At 55.2% G+C, this 26,309-nt stretch overlaps 3 protein-coding genes across 3 annotated transcripts; 2 read left to right on the top strand and 1 right to left on the bottom strand.

Moving 5' to 3' along the window:
- Window positions 1–341: 341 nt before the first annotated feature.
- MIND_01424800 (uncharacterized protein) lies at window positions 342–942 on the top strand (the record flags this gene model as incomplete). Its single annotated transcript, XM_037370630.1, has 2 exons — window positions 342–560; window positions 620–942. The coding sequence occupies 2 exons, from the start codon at window positions 342–344 to the stop codon at window positions 668–670; spliced, it is 270 nt and encodes an 89-aa protein (XP_037213011.1). The 3' UTR covers window positions 671–942.
- Window positions 943–12,161: 11,219 nt separating this feature from the next.
- Window positions 12,162–13,802, top strand: MIND_01424700 (uncharacterized protein; the record flags this gene model as incomplete). Its single annotated transcript, XM_037370629.1, has 2 exons — window positions 12,162–12,413; window positions 12,474–13,802. 2 exons carry the CDS (start codon window positions 12,162–12,164, stop codon window positions 13,800–13,802), a joined length of 1,581 nt encoding a protein of 526 aa, XP_037213010.1.
- A 10,491-nt stretch (window positions 13,803–24,293) lies between these two features.
- Window positions 24,294–26,006, bottom strand: MIND_01424600 (CxC2 domain-containing protein; the record flags this gene model as incomplete). The annotated part of the gene is made up of 5 exons (XM_037370628.1): window positions 24,294–24,439; window positions 24,487–25,202; window positions 25,254–25,395; window positions 25,443–25,625; window positions 25,685–26,006. The coding sequence occupies 5 exons, from the start codon at window positions 26,004–26,006 to the stop codon at window positions 24,294–24,296; spliced, it is 1,509 nt and encodes a 502-aa protein (XP_037213009.1).
- Between the last annotated feature and the right edge of the window lie 303 nt (window positions 26,007–26,309).

The following is a 26,309-nucleotide window of genomic DNA, read 5'->3' as shown; positions in this document are numbered from 1 at the left end:
TGTTATCCAGCGTGTCATTTGTGTGGTCAGTAACTCCGTCTGCAGCTATTCTCCACGCTTCTTCCATCTACTCTCTTTCGAATTCGGTTTACTACCCTCAGGGCCGCCCTCTTGCTTGCCGCAGTTCACCCTCGACCGGTTTCAGTCCCCCGCTTCCGTCGCCATTTGAAAACGACCAGAGGAAGGCTGGTGCCCGTAACGTTTCTGTTTGGCGCGATATGTGGCCCTGGTAGACACTCGCTGAACTCCCAAGCACACATCCGTGAAGGATACTGCGGCAAGGATATGGGAACACTGGGAGCTGCCGCGCGAAACGTGCGTTGAGCACCAACTTGTCGCTAATGCTTTCCGCAATCCATCCAGCTGCTCTATTCCCGGTTTATTCTCCACACACACTGCCTGAGGCATATCGAGCATGCACCATCCGCTCCCTTCACCCAATATCCCCCGTTCTAAGGCTCTTACCCCGAATTCTGCATGGCACCACTTTGGACCGGAATTACCTTCAGATTGTGGCGCGAGGGAGGGGCTCTGGATATGGAAAATCGTGCGCTTGGAATGTGCGTTTCTAATAATGTGTTCTTCACGCTGGGGCTGACAATGTTTCCGCCCATTCAAGCTCCATTCTTCTTCTTCCTTCTCTCGCAAACGTCCCACCCACCAGATATGACCACAAAACTGTTGGGCTTCTCGTTTGCTTTGCTTCTTGAAATAACGAGGAGAGAGAGAGGCCGCGAGACCAGCCCCTGCTCTTCAAGTTGTTTACGGTTGTGTCTTCGACGGCTGTCTCGCCACCGGCCGCTCGGCGCTGGACCTTCCCATCCCATCCGCGAAACTGTTGTATTTGGCCGTCGAGCAAGGGGGAGCACGAGAGGGAGGGGCAAGACAAAACTACAACTCAGTCTCCAATCGCATCTCTGTATCCCCAGCACGCCGACGTAAATTGCCGCTTCTCTCCCTTCCCTGCACGTGCCGTCACGCGTGACCCGTCGCTCGATTCGACGACACGATACTCCTCTTCAATGGCGCATTCTGCGGCTCTATCGACCGGATCTCATGCTGCGGCCATAATCGCACATGGTGTCTATTTCTTTTGGCCCATGGTACTGGAGTGTAAGGGCTCCGCTGGATGCGTTTTCGTCTGCGAGTGGACTTGGTCGCGGGCAGGGTCGCGAGGCTGGAAAATTTGCTGGGGCACGGAAAGGAGGAGAGTTGGTCGCGGAGGGGGTGCTGATTGATCAAGTGAGTGTGTCGTCCTTATTGACGCGGTTCCAGACGATCCTTGCCTCTAATTCCTCCACTACCAATACTATAATAGATCGTGTTCTCCCTCCTTCTACTCACCGTTACCATCTTCCATTGTTATCTTTACATCCTTTGCTTCACTGGAATCTGTCCCTCCGTTTTCACTCGCTGTTCCCTCGCGAGGCGTTAACCAGTCAGCGCTACTGCAATGTACTCCTCCACTTTTGCTTCTTATCCCCAATCCAGTCACGTGCTGCTTCCGAAAACCAAAAGCACACAAGCTTCCTCTCCGGCGCAGCGGCGCTTCTTTCATGCCTTTCGGCTCTCCCACTTTCCTAGCACATGGGTTTTGAGAGGCGGCCGTGGATGCCGGGGACATTTGCCTCGCGCCTTCCTCCCCGTTCACTGCTGCCAGGTCTAATTAAAGACAGACCACGACATCTCACACGCAACCCATGGAAACCCTCAACGCCTTCCTTCGCCCGCACGGCATCGCGCTGCACTACCTCGACGAGCGCTCGCAACCTACGCTCTCCGCAGTAAAGGAAGCCTTGCTCAACCCCGCGCTACTCGGGTATCTCATCACACCGGAGATGGACCGCAATGCGCTGGCCAAGGGTATGTGGGAGCGACTGAGCGAGTTTGGATCGCGTGTGCGCGGCACGGACAAGCGGTGGGACGAGGCAGAGGAGTGCGTTCTTTAGGCTGCTCTTGCCGAGCTCGTTCTAACCCCAGCTGTGTCTACTTGAAGACAGGGCCTCGTAGACGTCGACAAGACGATTGAGCTGGGCACGGCGTATCGCCGCAGCAAGAATAGGCCCCTCACGGTGGAAGGCATCCTGGAGGTGTATCGTTATCGGTTGGCGCTGGTCGAGCGGGGCCCTATTCTGGAGCCGTCTGACGCTAACGTGGCGAATTTTGAATCCAAATAGACTTTGAGTACTGGAGAGTGGCGCCTTACGCGACGCCCTCGGCTCGTAGTACGGTGGTTAAAGACAGACACGTTCATTGCAGTTCGTGAATCAGTAAGGTTGCATATATAACGGGCTCCTCTCCGTTCTGCGGTATCAACACATGCAAGAATATCTAACCCTTGAAAAAATATGAGCGAAACAATTGATTTCAGCAGAGACTCACGCCACGGCCCTCGCTCCGCTCCCAGACACAATAGCCCTCCGCGAAACGGCAAACGCGGCTCGCAGTCCGTCGAAGCAAGGCCCGAGCCGCCCGACATCACCAATCCACCATCCATTCTCCTTAACATACATCGCCCATGCGCGCGCTGCGTCGCGTCCCACAGGTCACCTTGCGAAATCGACCGAGACGTGGCCTTCCGCCGTCAGATGACAGATACAATGGCCGAAAGAGGTCGGCACAGCGCGATGACAGCGCCGGTTGCTGACGATAAAGGGGAGCTCAGTGGTGGCGCTGTTTCTGGTGGCAAAGTCAGAACGTGTCGGGGAGCAGGTAGGCAGCCAGCTTTACTCTCCCAGCCAATATCCTGACAGCTACTCCCATTCGCCGGTATCGCCACACCCCTGTCCCCGTCGTCAAGAGCCGCGCCGTCTGCGAAAGCGTGTCAGCGAAGCCATTTGGGCACTGGGCGGCTGGAAAGACCGGAGCAGTCAGCAGCTCTAGCAGTGCAATTCCGAGCCGCGCGATAGGGAGCAAGGAAGACGAAGTCGGTCCCGTCGTCGTCGTCGCGGAAAAGAAGAAGGAAGCTTAAGATCGGGCCGACATGTGATCTCCGTTCTTCACCACCACGATCTGCGTCTTGAGCGCGACATTCCTGGTACTGAAGAGACTCATCAACGAGCACTCCGCATCATATACCACTAACCTGCGGGCCCAGGGGAAGTGGAGAAGTTCCGGGTATGCAAGCTGTCGTCCGACAACTTAATTTCGAATCGTTCGCCCTCGGAGTCGCCAACCCTGCCTCCGTGCCAGCCAAGATAGTGCAGGCGTCGAGAGAGAAGGAAGAGGCGAGTGCGCAGGTTGGTGGGGAAGCGATAACCTGTTTGGGCTCAGGCTGGAAGTCGTGGCCGTCCGAGTCTTGGAGCTAGAAGCAGCTTCAGATAGCGCAAGAAGGACAAGGAGTACATACTTACTGTCTGAATACAGCTATTCTGTCTGAATACAGCTATTCGTGGAATGAATAAAAGTCCGCGCCATCGACTCAGCTGTAGTGACTGACTCGTCACTCAAGACAGTCTCGAGTCTCGAGTTACTAGTGAGTGGCGAGTGGCGCATGTAGATGGGACTAGGAAGCTTCGTTAGCGACTGAAGCTGGGTTGCGACTGGAGATACACACCAGAGCCATCCGTAATGACTATCCTATGCCGCGGCGCCAGACGCGGACACTGGGCTCTTGAAACGACAGTGTGTCGTTTGGAGGAGATATCGGAATCCTGCACCAGTGAATGGCCTTCGAAAACATGTCTTATGCCGAGGAGGTGGCAATAGATGGACGGGAACGGAGCGCGTCCGAGTCGAAAGAGAGCCTGCGAGGAAGAATATCAGGAACGACATCAAGAAGAAGCACATGACTTTACGCACCTTGAGCGCGCGGTTAGCTCTTGAAATCCCGACACCCAGCACCACCAATCTACCGCCAAGCACGCTGTACATCCACCGCACTCGTTCCTGCCCGCCCTTTCCCCTTGCTGCCATAGTGACCATACGCTTGGCACCCGCCGGAACTGTCCCCAACGACGGGACGCTGGGGCAAAGATATGAGTGCAAAGCCCTCTATGCGTGGCAGCACGAGGTACGCTCGATAGACCTAGAGCGATACGCGTCGTGCTTGATTATGAGGAGGTAGCAAGGGTTTTTCGGCGGCGGGACCGCAGGCCCGGCGTGGCACGTGACCTGGCCGATTTTGAGAGGGAGACATCGACGGACGGGGACGCTGGCCACGGGCGGGGGAGATGGGGACGGAGAGGTGTGGGTTGGAGATGGTGGTGGAGGCGGAGGTGCGGAGAGGCAGGGATTACTGAAGAATCGTGGTGGTGTATCGACGAATAGAGCAAGAGCTCTACGCGTATGCGCGACTGGTGATTAACCTAACGATCCTACGAGTATGCCGCAGCGCTGGACACGGATAAGGTCTTGAAATAGGGAAGTTGTTCCCGCCGGCGTCCTTGTGTCGTTTGGAGGAGATACTTATCGGATTCCTGTACAAGGAAATGGCCTTTGTATACCGAGGAGGTGGCAATATAAGTATGGACGAGAATGCAGCGTGTCGAAAGAGAGTCTACGAGGAAGAATGTTAGGGACGACCTTGGCAAGCACAAGCGCATAGCTTTACGCACCGTGAATACCAGCGCCGGCGCCATACGGGTCCTCCAAACGTTGCGTTTCCTCTCCCATATCATCTACCGCGTCAGCTCCCGCCGCCAGCCTCCGGTCTCCTGCGCCTCGATTCAGCCCCCAACTTGAAAGCTTCCCCTTCAGGAGTGAGGCGACAAGAACGCGGCTTGTTTCGAGTACCGCGGGCCTGAGAGGTGTCAGTCCTTTCGAGAACGACTCAGTCGGCCATCGCATGGTCGGAGAAGGGAGAACCGCGACAGCATTCACCGCCGAACTACTTGCAAGACAGGTCAGCAAAGAGAAGATGCACTACGCAAGGCCACACACCTCTGCTTTAGGACGCGAACAAGCCACAGATTGTGTCGGACAGCGAGGAGGAAGGTGAGTCTGCCATCGTCGTGGTGGAGAAGAGAGAAGGTAGATCGGCACCGGTCCGAGCATGTGATCACCGATCTTCTTCTTCTCCCTCCACCACGACGACCGACCCACACGACGACATCTCCTCCGCTCGGCCACCTAGTTGGCGAGCACGCGAGTCATCACCATCCCTCGCGGATACCCCGTCGCTGACTCTTGTGCTTCATTCCCAAGTGTCCTCCCAGCCATTGTGGAACCGGACACGCTGAGTGAGACCCTGCCCGTGCGACCGCGCCAAGGTGATTGGGTTGAAGGAGCAGGAGCTTGACGTCGTCGAAGCCGTGGCCATAAGCGGGGAAGCAGGAAGGTGCGCTATCCGGTCTGTCAGCCCGCTTTTGCTAACTTTTCTTGTAGCTTCCGCGACGGGCCAACGACACGAAGAATCACAAAAACGACCTACTCTATATGTCCCCTCGTAGCCGGAACTCGGCACTACTGGGGTCGCAGGCCGTTGAGTAGGCCGGTGTGTATGGCCCTTTTCTCCCGCTCGTGTATTCATTTTTTTCAGCCGTCTTCAATTGATTTGGCTTTGAAAACTGGCGCAAACGACTACGTGTTGGCAGTCTCAGGGCGTTGTGCTGGCGCGGGATTTAGAGGGTCTTGCTAAAGGTGTGTAACGAGCATTGCAGTTTTGCGGCGCGTTTGCTGACCTCTTCCTTGACAGACTACCGACAAACTTTCCCGCAAACCGGAAGACTCGAGGCCAATTCGCAAAGCGGCAAGGGGACTGTCGGGGCTGGGCGAGGAGGATGTACACGCATGCGTGCGTGAACGACGGCTCTAACCGCATGAGTCGTATCACTAATCTTCTGCGCAATCGAATCAGTGGTCCCACCCTTATCTTTCTTCGCACACACACAAACTCGCGGGGCCTATCGAGCTCGTCTCACTGTACTCCTCGCTTCGGTTCCCCACATATTCGGCTTCCCAAGACTTAGCATGGCGCTTTCATTCTTGCACCGGCACGCCTGGATACCTACGGGTGAGGGCGTGAATTGCTGAGTAACCAGCTACGTGGAGAGAGCGAAAAAAGTGCGTTATTTATCTCCTCCTTTCGGGCTTCTACTAACTGATAACCCTTTCGCAGCTTCCGCCTAGTGTGCGTCACGGGCCACCCGCGGGTTTTCGCGGGTTTTGACGTTTTTTCGTGATGCGCCGTCGATAGCGCCGGGAATTCCGCGCCAAGCGCAAAAAAAATTGTGTCAATCGGACAACAAATGACCGTTCTACGGTCCCATCAACTTTCATTGAAATCGGGGCAAAGGGGCTTGCGGAACGTGATCATCTTTCGGGCGATGGTCTCCGAAGCCCGCGCCCGGGCCTGTTTTGCGGGCCAAGCGATCAAAAGTGAAGTTCCGCCACAGGCAAGAGGACATGTACCCACTCGCCTGCCGCTTTCTTTTACCACCACTTGTCGACTTGTCGCTCGCCGCTCGCCGTCCCCCTACACCCACGACCATACGGAAGGGCGCCCATTCTGTTCTAGCTTGCAAACGACGACAAGGCGGAGTCTCTGCGGCCGCTCTTGCTGCCCTTCAGCAATTCGGCAAGTCTCCTTGGCCGCCGCGCCTCGAGAAATACTTCTCGTGCTCAATCAGAGTCCCCAGCTAAGCGGGCGGTTTGCCCTCTCCACGAAGGAGAAAGCCGAACCAGAGTCTTCAATGTTGCTTTAACATTCTCCACCGACGCTATTCGCAGGCAACTTCATATCCTCTGCCCAGCTTACCGACTCCAATGGTCGCGTCCCTCCCTTCCCACATCTCTGCACGTGCCGTCACGCGTGACCCGTCACTCGATTCGACGACACGAATAATACTCTGTCAAGTCGCGTCCTGTGGCCCTATCGACCCGATCTCGTGCTGCCGCCATACATATACATGGCGTCTATTTCTTTTGGCCCATGCTAGTCGGGTACGAGGCCTCCGCTGGACGCGTTTTTGCTCGCGAGTGGACTTCGGTCGCATGAGTGAGGAAGGCGACGGAGGAGGACAGGACGTGCTCATCTCCCATTACGAAGAGCATTCCGATATGTAGATGGACCCGGTGCAGACGTGGGAAGTCCACTGGAAATGCAAGAGTGTCCTGTCCGAGTCGTTGAACCGGATCTGTTTTTGCTGTGTCAGCAAAGGAAAGACAGGTTGTATGTTGACCTTACGGTGGAAGGACAGATGCAGCGTCTCCAACTTTTGCGCGGAGAAGAAACATATCTTGAGGTGATCTCGAGCTGCTATGTCCTGTACAGGCTGTAGTGTCAGATGACGGAGGAAGTTGAAATGGTGTGCAAATTCCAAATGACATAAAAGATCGAGAACGCTCCAACTGGACAATATTGAGAGTGAAGTAGGTGCCAGTGGACTGCTATTCTTGTTGTTGTCATCCTTGTGCTCCAACTCCGAATCGGCATCGAACTCGAGCCGAGCACGAACATAGTTGAGAGAGTCGGCAGAAACGAGTGTTTTACGCACAAGCTCAACAGATAAGCCATCGACATCGATCAAGGAGAGGGCTTTCAATCTGCGCGTGCCAGTGCGTTGTTGATGACTAGTGTATATGTCGAGGAAAGTCTGGATGATACCGGAGTCAATTCTCGGTTTACTATCGAAATTGGCTCCAATTGTAGTGGAGCCCCGTATGCGCGCCTCTTGTAGCCCTGACAAACACCGGAAGACGGATGCCACAGTCGTATCTTTCATGGCCAGCGCTATCTCTTCGTTGTCCACATGGTCGATTAAAACGGTGAGATGTGTGATATATGTGGCAATATGTTGGCAATATGGGGAGAGCGGGTGAGGTGCGCAAGAGCATCGGAAGAGCTGTGCCATCTTGGTCCAGTCTCCCAAGTGTTTGGCCGTTTCGCGGTAACCTGGTGGGACTTCACCCTGCTGTGGGTATCCTATGCTAGAGTATCGTGATAAATGTGCGTGGCCGTATCCGCCCAACGTCATGCATATCCTGATTTTGCTTGTCAGCTTTCGTCGCTAGATAGCGCTACGAGTAAGTAGTACCACCCCTTCCATCTCCTCCGCGACGAGCCTGAGCGCTGTCGTCGCAGGCGACACTGCGCAGGCTCACGAGGACATACTGGTCTGGGGCTGTTCACGACGGCGGGTCGGCTTACGAATCATATGCCTGCCACAGTCACTCGACAAAACCCGATGTTGTCGACTGGGCGGCTCGAGTGTATACGAAATCAGTGGGACTGGGACTGGCCCAATCCCACTGTTCGTGCCCAGTCCCACTGATTCACGTCTCATCAGTGGGATTCGTGCCGTCCGACGTGACGCATGCACGAGTCCCACTGATCAGCGGACCTGTCGCGGACAAGCGGGTTGCGGCGCCGGCCGCGGCGGCCGGGGTTTTCCACCCCGGACCCCGACCAGGACCCACCCTGCCGGGGGCTTCGCTCGCCGCGGGGCCCGCTGCGCGGAGCATTATCTCCCCTTCTTGGCTTTTTCTAACATCCCCGGGCTTAAACTTCTCTTTCCGCACTGGGTTGCGGCGCCGGCCGCGACGGCCGGGGTTTTCCACCCCGGACCCCGACCAGGGCTTCGCCCCGGACCCCACGCTGCCGCGGGCTGCCGCTCGCCACGGAGGCCTGCTGCGCAGGGCTTGGCTTGATCTCCGTCGTAACACAACGTCAAGCGCAAAGGCATCAGTCCCACTGATCAGACTCGCTTAGTGCCTGATCAGTGGGACTGGGACTGATCAGTGGGAGTGATGCGGACTGGACGAGTCCCACTCCCACTGATTTCGTTATCCCTCGGGCGGCTCTTCCGCACATCATCTTTCGTTTTTCGTTTACCGGCCCACATTCTCTTCGCACCTCCACGAACACCTGCCTCTCGAGTACAGCCCGCACAAGTTCCCCGCTCGACATCTGCCCGTCTGTATCCGAGAGCTCACTTTTGGGCGTGCCCGATGGGCGTGGGCCTGCGCCAACGGGCGTGGATGGGCGTGGGCGTGGGATTTGGCTGACGATCAAAGCCCACGCCCGTCCATCAGGCGTGCCACGCCCATTGGTCGGCTTGGCACGCCCGTTTGTCCCGCTTGGCACACCGGACAAACGGGCGTGGGCTTCTATATAGCGCAAGTATTAAGACTTGTTACAGGATTTTAAAGGAGCTGGAAGGCTTCATACCACACTATCTTCAGTCGGCGGCGAGATCTGCGAACCGTGCGAGCTGGCGGCCACCGACCATACGCCGTCCGGACCGTGCCAGACCCAACCCGCGACCGACGCAGACCGACGGCGCAGCTGACGACAACGACGAGCACCAGCGGGAACGTGTCGCCGGTGCGCCGGGAAAGAGAACGAGCCATAGCCCGGGCGGGAGACTAAGCTGCGGCGGCCACTGTCTGGCCTGGAGGCTGGCGCAGGGGCGGGCGCGGGTGCAGCATCGACCGCGGCCGCGGCCAGTAACTCTTGGCGGGCCGACGCACCCTTGCGCACCCTTGAGCTCATGTTGAGCACTTGCTCAATTTTGAGACAGCTTGGCCAAGACATCTTGGCACCGTGGTTGACGACGATCAGCACATTTTGATGTGTTTTGATTGAAGCCTCCACGGTGATGCGGACAAGTGACCGCCGCATAACGGTCGTCGAGGCTTCGCGGTCGCCGCCATAGTAGGGGACATAGCCTCTGCGGAGGGTCCCACGCCCGCCCACGCCACGCCCACGCCATCACGGGCGTGCACGCCCATTGGCGCAGGCCCACGCCGTTTGGCCACGCCCATATGCGAAGTCTCGTCTGTATCCTTATGCAAGGCTGAAACTCTTCTCGTTCGAGCGAGACGACCAAGCGCAGTGGGATAATACACTCTGGGATGGGGTTAATGGTCTTCAGCAAGTCATTTCGAGGGTCTGAAGTATCGAAGGTACGTTCTTGGACTTGTTTCTCAGTCTCCATGTTTATTTCTTGCATACCACACCAAACGCAGAACCAGGTCCATCCGCGTTGTCCTCTCTTCCTGCCACGACGGTCCTCTAGCCTTTCCGACGTCGGACCCCCGTCTACTGTAGTGATTGCTTGCTCTGTCAACGCCGCTTGTCGGCGAATATCGTGACGATACCCCAACACGAACTCCTCCCCTTCCACACCTTTTATACCACAAGTAAAAGCTTCCCATCCATGTCCTCATGATGCTCCATCATACGCCGCTTTTCCAGCGTGATTCTGTTGCTCGTTGTGGGGTTCACTTTTGCCCTCCTCGTTTCGCGTCGCGTTCCCCTACTGTTCAAGTTACGGGACGCTTGCGCGACTGTAGCGCTCTGCGTGCTACTACGAGGGAAGGGCAGAGCTGGAAAGTTTTGGTGGGATGTTCCGGTGCGTCCAAGTGTTTTCTGTCGACTTTCTATTTGCTCACCGTTTTGCCCTCAGATGTGTTCTTACTCTACTACGGTACCTCCAGCAACGAAAGCGTCTTCCTCCGTCGACCTAGCACTGCATCACGTCTACACGTCAAAGTACTTGTGAAGTCGTTTGCAAGTTTGCACGGAGAAAGGCGAGCGTGGATTATGAACGACTGGGGTGTTATAGTATATCGCAGACAACAAAATGGTCGTCTGTACTGATAAAATGAGTAAGTACAGTAGATATAAGCAAGAAGCAACGGAACGATAAAAAGATTTCGAATTTAGTCTGCAGATAATCTGAACGTGAGGAGTAGGTAAGGTAAGCAGACAGACATATAGGTGGTAGCGAATCCGGAGAGACAATCGATGTGTGTGCTTGAAAGAAGTGTATTCCGCGGTTTGCTCGATGCCTACTCCTTCCCCCACGCCCGATATGGAGATTCGAGCTCGCGACATTAGGGCCTCGAGATTGTCAAGCGGGGGACCAATTGCTCGCGACAGCAGTCAAGAAACGGCGTCAATTGCGTCGCTCGAGCGAAAACGCTGAAGAATGGGCCGGTCGACGGCACAAATGCGGGCAGAGAGGAATTGGGAGTGAGGAATGTGTTGCCCTGCAAAAGTAGGTCCGGTTGGTAGAGCCCTACACCGACGTATTCACGATTTGTCGGCCATGGTGCGCGACTGTGACTCGAGTGATGCAGCAAAAAACGATGGAGGGTAGACGCTTGCGAATGTGGGGGTGGGTGGACGCGATAGATTCGTTGACTGGTATAGTGGCCACGTAGGTACACGTTTGCAATGCGCCTGCCCATTTGTTGTCAGCTCGCATCTCGCAGCAAGAAGCCGATTACATACTGGAGTTCCCTGACTTTCCTTTGCGCGATCCACAACAACATCTCCTCTGTTTACGACGACCACGTCAGCTTCTGCGCCCGCCGACCACGCTTGAGCGCCGTTCACCAGCACTATTGGCGGCTTTGCTCTCCGATGTCAATAGCGAAGTCGGCTGGTTTTGGAAGAGGGGGGACGAAAAGGCAAACCAGGGCGGGGGAACCTGGATGAAAGGAAGACACGAGCGGACAAGATATGCTTGATAGGGCTTGTAAGCCCGATACCTTGGGGAAAGGCGGTAGAGACGACTTTCGAGTGTGAGATAGGACCATTTGGGTGGGAGGAGGGCATTGTTTGGGTCGGGAAGCGCTCGAAAACGACATTGAAGGTGACTGAGGCGGCAAAAACCCTGTTCACGAAGGACGGATGGGTGTGAGCGTGGGCTCGTCAGGAGTGTGCAAGGAGTGTGAGCGTAGATGCATAGCCAGGCTGCACGCTTTTGTGCGCGGGGCGCTCAGAAGAGGGAGTATAATCGAGTCCTGAAGTCGCAATGAGCAATCGGAAAAGGGAGGAAAGCTCGGTCAACGTACTGGTGTCTGCAGATTGCCATCCACATGCATCCTCCATCCTTGAAGTTTCCTCTCCGCGAACGACCATCTCCCTCAGTAGTACATCCTTCGTATCCGTCGTTGGGGCGTTTTGGACCAGAGAGAGATTGCTTGTGCGGGGGTGCGGCGGCTGTGGTGCTGAAGCTCTGCGATACTAGTCGGTCGGTGACTTCAAGGAGAAAGCTATATGAGAAGTCAGCAGAGCGGGTGTAGGAGGAGTGGAAGAGACGCACCATTATCTGCTGGTGGATACAGTTGCTGAAGACGGGGGAAAGATGCTGGACGGAGAAGACGGCGAGGACGAGATGGTGGTACAGACGGAAGACGAAAACGTGTGATTGATCACTGTCACATTTTACAAGCTTGCTTTACTCGCTCATCTTCAGTTCTCTTCATCGATGCACCGCTGCCTAGAGACCCCCGAAATTGCGCTACAGGTCGTGCAACAACTCGCCAACTCGCCAGAAGATATAAGCGTGCCGTCCCTTGCACGTCTGGCACGCACATGTCGGCGCTTCTCCGACTTTGCCCTCGAGGAGCTGTGGCGTGGAGACAAGTTTGTCCACAGACCGCTGTTACATCTTCTATGGTGCTTTCCGCCAGACTTGGTGGAGATCATAGAAAGAAATGACGGAACACGGGGAGGAGTGGTTAGTGCTCGTACCGAGTAAACCTTTCTCAGTTGCTTGAGTGTTGACATGAGTACACAGAATCAGCTGCGCCCATTTGTCCTCCAAGACTTAGACCGTCCCGAGCGGTACTTCCGGCTGGTCAAGACATTGTTTTATCATCCTGGCGACACAACACTCGACACGCGTATTTTGACCTTGTTTTCGACATGGATACCCTGGGACTGTATATTCCCTTCCCTGCAAACGCTCACGTGGAGTGCGGAGTATGCACATGCAGATGGTGACTCCCCCGAGATCGCCAACCTTCTCCGTTTCCTGTTAGCACCCCAACTCCACACTTTACACCTCGGTGGCATAGGCGATATGTCACTCTCCCTCCTCACTACTGTCGCATCCCGGAAGCTCCCAATTCGCGAGTTGAGTATTTCTGCGCCGACTGCAACATCTCCCGCAGTGTCAATTAGCGCCTTCTTGCGCTCTCTCCGCCGTCTGGAAGCTCTCGAAATCGAGCCGCCCGTGGATCAACAAGCGTTTTGCCACCTCACTTCGCTTCCAACCCTTGAGTCGCTCATAATGCATGGCACTTTCGATATTTGTCCGTGCCACAGTTCCCAACACGAGTCTTTTCCCGCATTGAATGACTCCAGCTGGTATAACGCCGACTTAAATGACATTATCCGTTTCCTGCCGAAGATTCACGCCTCTCCTCTGAGCAGCTTCTGCCTCGATCCCGACCTGTCGACGACCACCACACTCGTGTCGGCGGTCATCTCAGGGCTTGCAGGGCTGCCAGGGCCGGTCCAGGCGCTGCGCAAATTTACAATTATCAATCTGTTGTGGGAGAGAGAAGGGCGATGGGAAGGCGACCAGTGGCGAGTCAGTGCATCGGCGCTGGAACACCTCGCGCGCTTTAACGGCCTGACCCATGTTGCGCTGGAGGCTCCTGGCGGATTCGATTTGGACGATGACGGGCTCGCCGGGCTCCTTGGGCAGCTCCCGCAGCTCGAGCGGCTGTGCTTAAACCATCCAAAGACTGCCGCACAGCTAACCATTGGCGCGCTGGTAATCGCGGCGCGACACACGACGTTGCAGCGCCTGGTACTGGCTATGGACGGCGGCACCGGGCCGTTGCCGGCGGTGGGCATTTCATCCGCCAGTATGCTGACGGAACTGTATGTCGGGCACACACATGTCGGGGACCCGACGCTGATGGCCGGATTCCTCCGCTCGCTGTTCCCGGAGTTGCAACATATTGGCTATGCGTGGTTCGGCGAAGTTGACGAGCTTGATGGCGAGGACACGGATGCCCAGCTTGCTGCTCAACAGCTGTTCAAGCTCCGCTGGGAAGCGGTTGCAGATATTGTGGAGCAGATTGGAGACAAGAGCGAGGCGAAAGAGGATTGTTAATTGAATGCGAGCCATAGCTATCAGTACCTAAATACTCTAGAATAGTAGGAATACTCGTAGCACTCTGACAAATATTGGTTCCTGATACTCATTCCCCGTGCCCAACACGAAAAAGAGGTCGCGTACTACGAGCATGCATTATGAATAAGTATCAAACAAAGTCGCTAACCGGGGCAAGATGGCCAAATATTGACTTCACGTCTCGGAAGAACCATCTGCACGGACCCTCCGAGTCCAGAGACTCTCTCTCTTAAGGCGAACTGGATGAAATCATTTTACGCGAAGAGACTGCCAGTGTTATATCAGCACAAGTTTATTCAAAAGATCTAAGTGGTCGCTTGTAATTTCTCGGGGAGCGTTGTCGTTAGAGACAGTCCAGCCGCTGGATTGTGCTACCGAGCCCAGAATTCTACATCCGCGAACGTAGAGTAGTGTAATCGTATACAAAAGTAAAAGCAAGAATGTAGGAGTGAACGACATGAATAACAAAAGGCAGTAAAAGCAGCAAAGGAAGCGGCTGACTTGACTCCCATGAGTTGCAGTAGCGCCAGCGGCTCCAAATTTCCTCGGAAGACGCTGCCTCCTCCCGCGACAACTCCTCCCCGCGTCCGCCGCTCGAGAGGAAGGGACAGTCAAGTCGACGATGATGTCTTTGCTAATCTTGCCCGCCGCAAACATGTCTTCCGAGCCAAGGGAGAGGTACACATATTTCGCGTTTATCCATCGTCGTCGGCAAGTGCTAGAGCGGCTTCTCCTCCATATAACTACGATACGCGTTATCAGCACCGAGGGAGGCGCGGAGGAGGTTGGTGGGCGGGGAAATCGCGGATGACAGAGGGAGTGTGTATGGAGAGGGTGTCTGGAAAGCGATGGAGAAGGCATAAGTATGTGTATTGCTTTTGGCTGCCGAAAGAGGAAGGAGTCGAGAGAGGAAGGGAGGGAAGTGGGTGTAGCCTGTGTCTGTGGCCTTGCCGCAGGTGTAAAACTACAAACGATAGTCTTAGCGGCTGACTAGCGACACGATGAAAAGACACGCACGATTAAACCTGATGACCACAGCTGTTTGAGGTCGGCTTCTTCAACATCCAGCTCAATTCTTCCGTTCCTCCGCCTCCGCGATTCCTCGTGTATCGTCTGTGAACGCCAAAGACTGTGAGACGGCGGCTGCATATTCTCGTTACTCGATTTTCGCTAGCAGAAGGCTAGAAACGGACCTGACAGCAGCTTTCGCTCCTTCTACTACGGTAGAATCGATACTGGGACGGATGGGAGTCCACTTGAAGCGCGAGCAGGGAGTAAGAGGAATGGGGCAAAAAGGGAGCTAAAAGACGGAGTAAGACGCAAGATATGGGCGGCAGCTCGAGATACGCACTCGAGATCTCCCTCTGACTCGTTTGCACCAGCAGCGCCCGTCGCGAATGGATGCAGAAGAGCTCGGGGACGGCTTCTTGCTGGAGAGGCTGACCTCGCCCGCCAAACTTGAAGAAGAAGCGTGGAGTAGAGAAGATGGCTTTCGGGGTAGGGGGGCATGTGTTTGGAGCGGATATGCGGCGCCGGGCGTGAGTAAGTGAGTGGGGATATCTGGAGAGTCAGCATAAGTGACGATGAGAGAGGGGAGAAGAGTGGGATTTGAAGCACGCACCTATGCCCAGCAGAAGAGCATTTCCCCGTCAACCACGGTGTTTTCCTTCCCTCTAGTAGACCGGTATGGTGCGCGAGCTTGCGGAGAATCGAGTCAAGAGGGCTGGTCCGGGAATCAGCAGGGGCTTTGTGAGTGAAAGTATTAGCGCGCACCATATGCATAAGCGCTGGATTTCTTCTCATGGGTCGCCTCAGACGTTCGCGTTCGTTGCGTCCGAGTTGAGAGAGATGGAATGGGAGAGGATGGCGAGACGCGACATGGCGGTTAAGACGAAGAAGAGTGGCTGTGACGTCACACAAGATTCCTCTCTTCCCTCCCACTTTCGGGCCGGGCAAAACGACCAAACACGCTGCATACACAGGCAGCCATGCTGCATACACGCGGTGGCCACTCCCATACGCCGCTTCTCTCCTGCCCTCATCGATGTCGCTCGTCAGAGACTCCCCCGATACCTGGACGGCGAAGGGCGTCGAATCCTCCTTCCGTGTCAGCTTCGACAAGGACTCCTCGCTCACTGGGACGACCGATGTCTGCGGATGGGGCTGGAGATTTAAGTGGGACTGCTCGAATGGCCCAATCGCTGTGACTGTCTACTGCACAGGGAGTGGAAGGAAGAGGGTATGGGCATATGAGGAGGGTATAAATGAGAGGATTGGAGAGATGTCCGGTGGAGAGGATGATAGAGCAGGAGAGGGTGAGTATAGGGAAGGGATTTGGAGCAGTGTCAGGGGAACCTCCCTTTCGCTCGGAGATGCCTCCGATTCCGGTCCGATTCCGGTTCTGTGACGCTGCACGTCCAAGTTCGGGGCTAGGGTGGAGGGAAGGGAATGAAGATAGAAGGCCACAGGCCTGGGTAGAAGTTGAGTCCATGTCAAATGGGCCAGGATGAGGAGAGAGAAGGACACCCTGTGTAGAGCGTCCAGGTTTGCCATAGCGCACCACGAAGTTTCGTAGTGCCGCGGAGGTCAGCGCGGAGCAGTTAATGCATGCTCAGGCATGCAGGGGGTCCAACCGATACGTGGTTCACGGATACTTCCTCTTCAGGCCATAGTGACTGTCTGAAGCAAAAGATGATATATGTGACCATCAAGGTCACACTACACTAAATACAGGGAATTGCACAAGTAACCTGAGTTGTACGCATAAAGTGTGTCCCACCCTCTCACAGGTTCCAACTCCGGTCCGGCCCTCCATCTCGCCCGCACAATCACCGATCCGTCAACGCCCTCCCAACCTAGTCGCCCTGGGACCTTGCCTGTGACGCCGCCCAAGCCTTCTGTGCCCAACAGTGGCAGCTACGGACAAGCAGTATATAGTCAGTGTCACGGATAAGACCCGGCCCGTCCGCTCTGATGCTGGTGTTGGGCCATCGCGGGCCCGTAGCACGCAGCACGTGACGACGGGGAACATGCGCCCCAGTAGGAGGAACGCACACGTGGGAAGCATGTGACCGAGAACGACGCGTCGAGCCGTCGCCGAGCCCAACTCGACACAAGGGGACTGGGGAGGAGTGCTAGGAGGTTAGGAGTAGCGCCTGGCCCGCAAGGGATGTACGATCGTCCCCTCTGCGGCCAGGAACGGAGGAGGAGGAGGAGGAGAGGCCAGGGTGTCCGATCACCCCCTTTGCGGGCCTGCGTATATATAAGGCGCGATAGTGTACCCTGTACTCTATCCCTTAGATCGTCTAAAGAACCACCTTACTCCGTGCAAGGAGGCATTGTCTACTCATCGGGCCCGACACGACCCGATTCGAACCTTCAACCACCGACAGCGGCAAGGGACCGAGTTCACGGGCCCTTTCGGTTTTGATCTACCCCGCCTGCCATACTTGCGGGCCCGACTATCCATCTGTTCTGTTCCGGGCGCACGTTCTTAGGAGAGGTCCTTGCACGGCCCGACCGGAGCCGTAGTGGTAATATATAGCCTAAAACCAGTAGGTGTAGCTAGGAAAACGCTTGCCTAGGAGGGTAGCTGTACCTAGGTAGCCTTTTACATACCTCTATTAGAGCCAAATGTGACGATTTATAACGTGTGACATATGTGTGACATATGTGACATATGTGACATATGTGAAATTCTTGTTTAAAAGAATACATTATTATTCTTTATCTAGTATCCTATGGGTTGTGACAATGCCCCTATCTGAGTAATGTTTTTAATGTGGAACCATTTTTGATGGCCATCAGTACTTTTGATGGCTATATCATAGTACATCAATTTTGTCCTAATTAGGATTGTTATTGATTCAGGCCATCCTAGCTATAATCCGGGTCATCGGCCTGAAGAAAAGGAGTTAAAAGTATTATATATATATTATTATCAAATTATATGTATCCTATACCCATTTATCATATCATTGATGCTATTTAGTTATCTGCCTATTCGATAGAAAAGGGCTTGGAGAGCTAGGTGCAGATAGGCCTAGGTACAGCTACCCTCCCCGGCAACCATTTTCCTACCTGTACCTAGGGCTGAAGGCTAAATCTTACAGCTACGGGTGCCGACCCGCAGTCTGACAGTCAGCTCCCTAGCAGGCGAACCCTTAGAGTTTCTTCTCTTTGGATCCTCCCCTGCTAGGTCAGCTTCATTTGTATTTGCTTACCAATGTTCACGCTTTGGATCCTCCCCTGCTAGGCCTTGATCTCAGGCCTCCAGGTTGCCCTTACACTCTCGTCTGACTCCTCCCCGCGTTCTAAAGCCTTCTCGCCTTCGGCTTATCCAAACGTATCCGCAGAAGATCTTGTATTTGTTCAGACTTGCTTTCGGCCTGCGAGACGTGTAGTCGCTCACTCCGATCACTCCGATATAGTGTTGTGATAGCCACTCGGTTTGCTTTGGACCTTCCGTTACTTCCTTTTCCTTGCACGGCACTTAACAAGTGGGCAAGCACCCATATGAGGGTAAGATACATGAATGCTTTGGACAAGTGCTTTAAATTCATCCCCAAGCCCAGTTGCCTCTTGTTGCTGGACATTTAGTAGTTGTAGTTTATTGCATGCACGAGAGACACTTTTATAGCTGTTAAAGACTTAGTCTCAGGTATTCTTCAAGTTCATATCTCTTACTCACCTCACACTATACTTTTCACAATCAAGCTGAAGTTCCTTGACCATATCCAGCTCAATCTCCTTTGCAATCTGAATGTCATTCTAGTTGAATAGCCAGTACTACTTGACTTTCTTATGGAACAAGTCTTCTGGGGATAAACAGGCTAAGAACAATATATTGAGGGTGGTCCACATACATAGCTTTGTTTTGGGCATCTTCGTAGACAAGTGTTACAGCCTAATATGTAGGTAGCTGGGGTCCCTGATCACATCGCATCAATGTTCCGACGTCAAAATTTTGATAGTCCAGAGGCTGTTGCCATATCATCGGATATGTTCCGCAAGATCACGGACAAGTACGGAAATCAGTCACCTCTGGTCACGCCCGCCACTTTTCCTTCCTTCCTTTTTCCTCTCCCCCCGACTGCAGATGTCGCCCACCTCCGTACGTTCCCATGTCCTCCGCTGCCTTACTTAACTACATTGTCAGGATGGTGCTGGCCATGATGCTGCGCCAACCGATTGGTTCCCCAGGTGTGTCGTATATATCATCCTTTGCCACGACACTCATCCGTTGGCAGTCGGGCAGCCGTCCGAAGGGTGTGTGGACCCCAGAGAGTAGCTGGGGTCCGCCGAGCGGCTCTTGGTATGTTTCCATCCTAGTTCTCGACTGCCGAAACTGACCCAGCTTCGTGCATGTGGCGACTGACTCATACACCTCGCATCACAGTCAACGCACGCATGATCCATGACCTCCCCATCCACCTGTTTCGGTTCCCGCCAAAATGTGGTACCAAGGTGCGTAATTTTCCAGCAGTCTTCCCAGTGCTGACCACGCTCTAATTTAAGCCCACGACACGGACACGCTGGCCATGTCGAAGCGCTGACCACATTGGAGGCCTTCGAATACTGCCATGAACGTGACGCAGCAGCACTCGGCCGCAACGCGTGGCACCCGACGTGAATCGACTCAGCGGTCGCGCCGATGTGCCGCCCCTTGCAGTCGACGCTCCGAGGGACCGACACCGTCCACACTAGTACTTGGTCCAGGAGCATATGCACGTGGAGCGGCCGCATTTCGCGTGGTGCACCAGGATGCCGGGCGTGGGTGTTGGCTGGTGTTGCGGCACGGTGTAGTGGTTCCGGATATATCGTAGTATGGTAGTGGAGCTCGTTCTGTGTATTAAGTAGCAACACAATACATTTATTGCTGCATTCATTGTACATTGTAAGCCTTTTAAGTCCTTGTGAGCATCCTTGTGAGTGGCCTTGTAAGGCCTTGTGAGGCCTTCTGACCTTGTAGGGCCTTCTACAAGGATGAGACATGACTTGTAGAAGGCCCTCCACAAGGCCGGCCTTGTATGGCCTTGTGGGCCTTCTACGGCCTTGTAGGCCTTCTACAAGGCCCTACAAGGCCGTAGAAGGCTTTGTCATTTTCCTGATGTGTATCGTGCACTGTCGCAGCAACAGGACTGTCGGAGTATTCCTTTAGGACCCATCCCGCCATTGGGAACTTCTCCCTCAGTCTCCCCTTGATCTGCTCCATATCTGAATCCCCAAATCCTCAGCCTCCTCAGGACACTCCCGATCCAGCGCTTATCGGCTCGTGGACACGCAAGATGAAAAGCCGCTTCGCGAAAGGCTCTCCGCTCAAAACGACTCCAACCTTGAAATTTACCGTCTCCTTTGAGGCCACCTTCGCGCTCACTCCTCCCCAACCTGTCACCATCCAGACCCGCCTCCCATTCTCGGACGAGCCCCTCCCAACACGCGTTCGCGCCTCTCTTGTCGACACGATCCATGGCGGCGAGCTTATCGATGTCAAGTTCTGGGCATATTCGCGCGCGCGGAATGGCTACGTCTATAATTCCCGTCCGCTCTACGGGAATCTCAGGCTTATGCGCGGGACTTCGAAACAGTTCGATGAAGGTACTTGTGTGCTCATCTGTGTTTTTTTTGCTGATAAAGTTGAATGTCCAGATCTTGACGACATGTTCAGCGGTTTCTCCGAATCGGGGCAGACGGATATCACGAATGACCAGGCTCCCGAGGATGCGTTTGACGGGTACGACTACATGTCCGACAGCGACCTCGAGGACGGTGAGGAATTCGACGGGGACGCGGATATTCACGGCGAAGAAGCCGGTAAGCGAGCCGTCGTTCTCTCCCCATTGCTCAGATGAAACACAACTAGATGAGACACAGCCGCCCTTCGCCGGACCAAGCACACAGCGCTCGCCATCGCCTGATGTTATAGCTCAACAAGAGCTTCAGGGGCGCCACGGCCATCGCGTTGTCATCAAGGGGCATGCTTACAACACGTTGGTCGTCTTCTCATTGGAGGCCGTTGAATTCACAGTGTCGCATAGTTGGAAAGCCTTGATATACTACCTTTACACAGGCAAGATACACTTCCGTGAGGTCGGCGGCAGGGCCTCGCGTTTCGGCTTGAGGCAGCCAAGAGAAGACGGGGCACCAGAATGCTCGCCGAAGTCCATGTACAAACTTGCGGAAAAGGTGAGGCACCTTCCAGTCTAAGAGTATCTACTGAGCGCTGAGCACTCATGAACAGCACGGCCTCGCGGAACTAAAGGTGCTCGCGTTCGAGGCGATCCGCGCGCGGCTTTCCGTCAACATCATCGTGCACGAAGTGTTCTCGAACTTCACGGCCATGTCCGCCTCGCCGCTTCTCTTCTGCTGCCTCCAACTGACGAGCGCTGCAGGTTCGACGAAGTCAAAACCATGCAAGTCGCCTTTCTCCGCGCGAATTTGCATACCGCTGCCGTGCGCGAGTCGATGACACGGAGGCTGCTGTACTTCTGCGCGGAGCGCGGGCTCGTCGGTGTCCGCCGCGGTTCTCCAGGACATCATATTTGGTCCAGCGCCAGCTCCCGCCGACGCCAGCTTGCCGGCGCAATTTGCCGAGAAGCTTGACAAAATATACCGCCTGACTCACGAGTTGTCTGGCTGATATCCATGCCAATTTCGCATCGGCTGCGCAGGGGGGGGGGACAGTCGCCTTGCGGGGGTGTATTCGCGGCTATGCAGGCCTAAGGTTGTCCGAGTAGTTCTCGAAATGACATGAGATTGCCTTTTGTTCACTGCTGGGACGACAGAGAGCTTGGACGAAGGCATTGCCATCGGCGTCGACTACCGGGCCTCCGATATTGCCAGGTCCTTCTTCTAGACCCCCACTCAGCGAAAAGCACGTCGCCTTCTCTTCGTCCGAGCTCACGCCCCCCGCGGGCCGTCATCGCACTGAGCAGCAAGCGCAACGACGCATGGCTTGAGGGCAGATATATGCATTGCTAGGACGCTTTGCTTCCATTAGGATAGCTAGCGCTTTTCCATATGCGCCGCGCCCCGACCCGCTTCTCCCTCCAGGTCCTCGCGGAGAGTCGAGTTAGCGGGTCGTCGTAATAGAGCAACGGAGGCGCGTATACGGGCGGTACATAGTCCATTGTGGCCGGCTCAGAGTCACCGTAGTAAGAGTAAGAGGACATCTGCCAGTGAGGGAAAAACGGTCAGCGCTCAGGCTGGCAAACAGAAAGTCGACAGCAAACAAGGCTCGGGCGCACCTGAATATGATATACACCACACACTATCCACCCCTGCCCTTCTCTCATAGTAGCTTGCAGACTGCTACGGTCGCGCTAGCGTCCCGCTAGACAGAAACGGAGGCGGCCATCCTGCTCAGGCTCGAGTCAGCAGGACTGCAGCAGCGGAGCGTTGACGATATAATGCAGGGGAGAGGACGATTATAGCGCATCGGAGCGTGGGTGTGCGTCATGCACGTGGCATACGAGGGAGGGAGGGTATAGCCCGGGAGGACCGGACTGCAAGCCAAAGTGGTGGAGGACGGGAAGAAGCCTTCAAGAAGGGAAGACCGGCCGGCCGGTCACGCGCAGCCGCGCCACCCCGGACCCGTCGGTCACCCTCCTCGAGACGGTCGTGACGCACAGCAGTATGTCCCGCGCTCGCAGCAGGCGCGCTCGGGGCGCCGCAGGCACATGGCGGGCGAGACGAAAGAGAGAAGCATCACGCTGATCGACCGATCGATCGGGCGGGAACGCGTGACGGGCGTTATCGCTCTTTCTTCCGCTCCTCCACCAAGGATGCGCCCGCCTCCCTCCCGGCCAGGCTACGACGTGTCGAGGCCCGTGTGTGGCGCGTCTGACGTCTGTGGGCCGTCTGGTGCGTTGTCCAGGCCGACTGCGTGGCGCTTGACTGACTTTCAAGTTTCCTGGGCTAAATTGAGTTGGCGCGGATGATACGTGGCACGAGCGCTGTCGGCGAAGGCTACCAACGGAGAGGGAGGCTACGAAGAGAGGGAGGGCTCAGGACAGATGGGTGGCTGGCTGGTCTGCTTGGTGCGCGATAGCACTCGTTTGTCGCTCGGCGTTTTCTGGCCTTGCATATTTTCAGGTATTCTGGGATTCTCGTTCCCCGTGCACAAAGCCAAGTGTTTGCCCCAACACTGGCTGCTTATGGTTGGCCGCAAACGATTGCAGGACAGGCTGGTGTGGCCCAGCGAGGACGGGGACGCGCGGCAAACAATGGGGCGTCGGGGCCATGGGGAGAAAAAGCGCGTCGGCACGGGCCGTGTTGTGAGTTTCTGTCCTCAGTATTTTCCTACGTCTGCTCACTTCCGCCATCTAGCTGCTTGTTTGCCGTCTGTGTGTCATATTGTGGACGGGCGAAAGAACGGATGGGGTCTTTGGTGCGTTTCTTGTCGTTCACCCGTGGCTGGAGCATTTTTCAAACAGCCCTGGTTACAACCACGATATCGGATTGAAACCCACCCGGTTATATCCAGGGGGTGGTTTTGCCGTGATATCATGATACGACCTGAAGGGAGCGTGATCTTCCGTCATTTTAACATCAGGTCGGCGCTCCCTCGGCCCCATAGTTTAGTATACAATCAACAGCTTGGACAATGTGCCCTGCGTTGTCACTTGATATAGGTCATTATTCGGGCCAAAAAAACAGGGCGTTTGACAGCGCGGACAAGTGTCATGATGTAGCTTCCGCGCGAGTCACTCCCACCAGTCACTCCCGCCACTCCCTGAACGTTGGCATCGTTGGGGTTGATCTTGGCGTCGGCGTCGGCGTCGGCGTCGGGCATCAGCACATGGTTTTTGCTATACCGTACCTTGTACTTAGGCAGAGAGATGGGAATAGATTATAGTTTGGCACTGCAGGGAGCAGAGCTGCAAAAGGGCGCGAGGGAAGGCGCGAGGGCGGAGGGGCGGCAGGCACCAAGCAGACCTTGTGGCCTCACATGGTGACGTGCCACTTGACGTGTGATTGAATGATACGTGTGATTGATAGATCCCTCGTCGATCATGTCGCCAACGACGCTTACTCAGAATCATATAGGAACCTCGGCGTGCCGCCCATGTAGCTAGCTTTTGAGCTCAGCGACTCTGGACTCATCTAGCTGGCTCATGCACCGGAGGAAACATTAAATGGGTTGAGCGACAGGAAGGGGACTGGCAGTGGTGGCGTGATATCATATCTATTGATGGGGATTGATACTGATGGGTACCGTCGTCAAGCAACGAATCCCTCTGACCCGCCTTCCGTTTCCGCCTCCCCGTCAAACAAACCCCTCAATAAAGCCGATGCACCGTCGAGTGTGGCCTCGTATATACCAGCATCCTCGGCCATCGCGTCCCGCACCTGAGTTGACAGCTTTTTGCTCCATTCTGCGAAGAACTTCGCTGCGATCCGTTGATTGACAGAGACTTGGCGCAATGCGTAAGCCTTGATCCCCGCCGCTGTTTCTTGATCGACATCTGGTCATTCCCTCTCGGCGCGGCGTTGCCATTCTTGCTGCTCCCATCGCAAATAACGCAACACCCTCTTCATCTCCTCCCGCAGCAACTCCACCTCTTCGTCCCAACGCTCTTTCCTCGCTCGAGCCTTGCACCACTCTACCCGGAAAGCTGTAAGATATCAATGATTGGCAATCTTCACGTGGTGATCCACTTACAGTCATGCAGTTCGGCCTGATCGACACCCTGTCCAACATTCCAGATCCACGAGATTTTTTTCGGCCCTCGTCGGGTATTAGGTTCCGTCCGAGCAGCTCGCGATCCATCGGCATTGCGAAGCCTTCGACTGGCCTCCTCCTCCTCCGCATCGTCCGGATTCCAATGCGAATTCACATCCTCATCAAGTAGCTGCCGATACTGAGGGGCATAGGCCGAACCCTTCAGAGCGATCATCGCCGCCTGAGCTCGTCGGTACTTGGCCACAATCACCGAACGACCCTCATCCATCCGTGCCGTCAGCGTCACTGAGCGGGTGCGCTGCCTTTGCCCAACCATATTGCTGTCGCGATACCAATAGAGGTGTTGTTGGGCATGTAGTTTTTTGCGCAAGTCCGTCAATGCATCCCCACATTGCCCCTTTCGCAACCGCGCCTCTGTCTCCACAACCCGACCATTTGCGACCACTCTGCGGTCCTCCTCGCTCAGCTCGGACGGCAGATATAACCGGAGCCGCTCCGGTTGAGGGGGCGGTGAGTCTGCGTCTCGGCCTTCTTCATCTCTTTCGCGCAGATCAGCGACACCCGGCATGTAGGTGAGTTGGAGGGTTTCGAAGGCCTTGATCTCCTTCAACAAGGTTAAACAACGTTCTTGTATCTTGCTCGTTCGGTCAGCGGTCGCAAGCGCCGTGTTGCCAAGCGCTGTAATGATCTTTGCTCTACGGAACGCGGATTAGTGGGTGAAAGTTGATCATATTGTGTCGACATACTGCATTGCCTCTAGCCTTAGGCCTGCTTTGACGAAAGCAGTCACTGTCTTCTTGCCATCGAGGAACGCGTGGCGTCCCTGACGAGCCTCCTCCAGTTCTTCTTTATTAAGCTCCTCAGTTATTTGACGCTCTGAGGGACCGGCTATGAAAGGAATGAGATACGCTCCATCTGGTCCCCCATACACTTACCCTCCTTCCCCCCGACTACGATGAATGGGTTGGGCTTTGAGTCGTCCTCGTACCATGCATCCATCATGGCCGCCCATTGCTCCCGTCTCTTCTTGGCGACACTACCATCCAACTTGGCAAATTCACCCCCTTGCCTGCGACGTTCAGAGACTGCGACAATGAGCTTTCGCGCGAGGGTCCTTCCTTGAAAAGAGACGAGCAACAATCAGTAAAATGCAGTGCTAACCAGACCGTGTTCTCACCTAAATGCACATTTTTTTCGAAATTTAAATGGTCGATTTTATCCTCCAAGGTGTCTTGGCGAGCACCCTGGCCCATCTCCTTCGTCGCCCAGCTAGCCGGATTCAAGGCTGACCAAAAGCGCTCCGAGGCTTCCCCATCAACCTTGCCCATCCCGCGCACATAGCTCAACGCGAGCTTCGCCCGACAGATCGCGTCATGGGCCTCCGCGTGCCAGACAGGAAGGCCGAATTTTAGTTCGAGACCGTCAAGGTCAGTCATCAGGTTGGACACATCTGCCTTCCCCTCGATGACTGCATGGGCTCGCTGGAGGAAATGAATCATCCATTGACAGACTATATCGTATGCGATGCCAACCGAACGCAGTCCTCTGGCTATGATCAAGCAGGCCAAAAGCACCCAGTCAACGTTACACCAGCTGAGGAGGAAAATAAGTCCGACTGATCAACCTTTGCGGTGAAGCAAAACTCACCGCTCTCCCTTTTGCGAGGAGTGACGAGAGTAGTGGGACTGGGACTCGTCAAATCGGACTGAGTCCCACGTTGATGGTCCCAGTCCCACTTTGATGGGGCGAGTCCCACTGCCACGGCGCCAAGGACGCGTAGCCGAGTGCTAGAAAAGCAATCA

Source organism: Mycena indigotica (assembly GCF_014461135.1).
Source record: "Mycena indigotica strain 171206Taipei chromosome Unknown Mind.scaff0019, whole genome shotgun sequence".
Taxonomy (NCBI): Eukaryota; Fungi; Basidiomycota; class Agaricomycetes; order Agaricales; family Mycenaceae; genus Mycena; species Mycena indigotica.
This window is presented reverse-complemented; position numbering and strand designations above follow the sequence as displayed.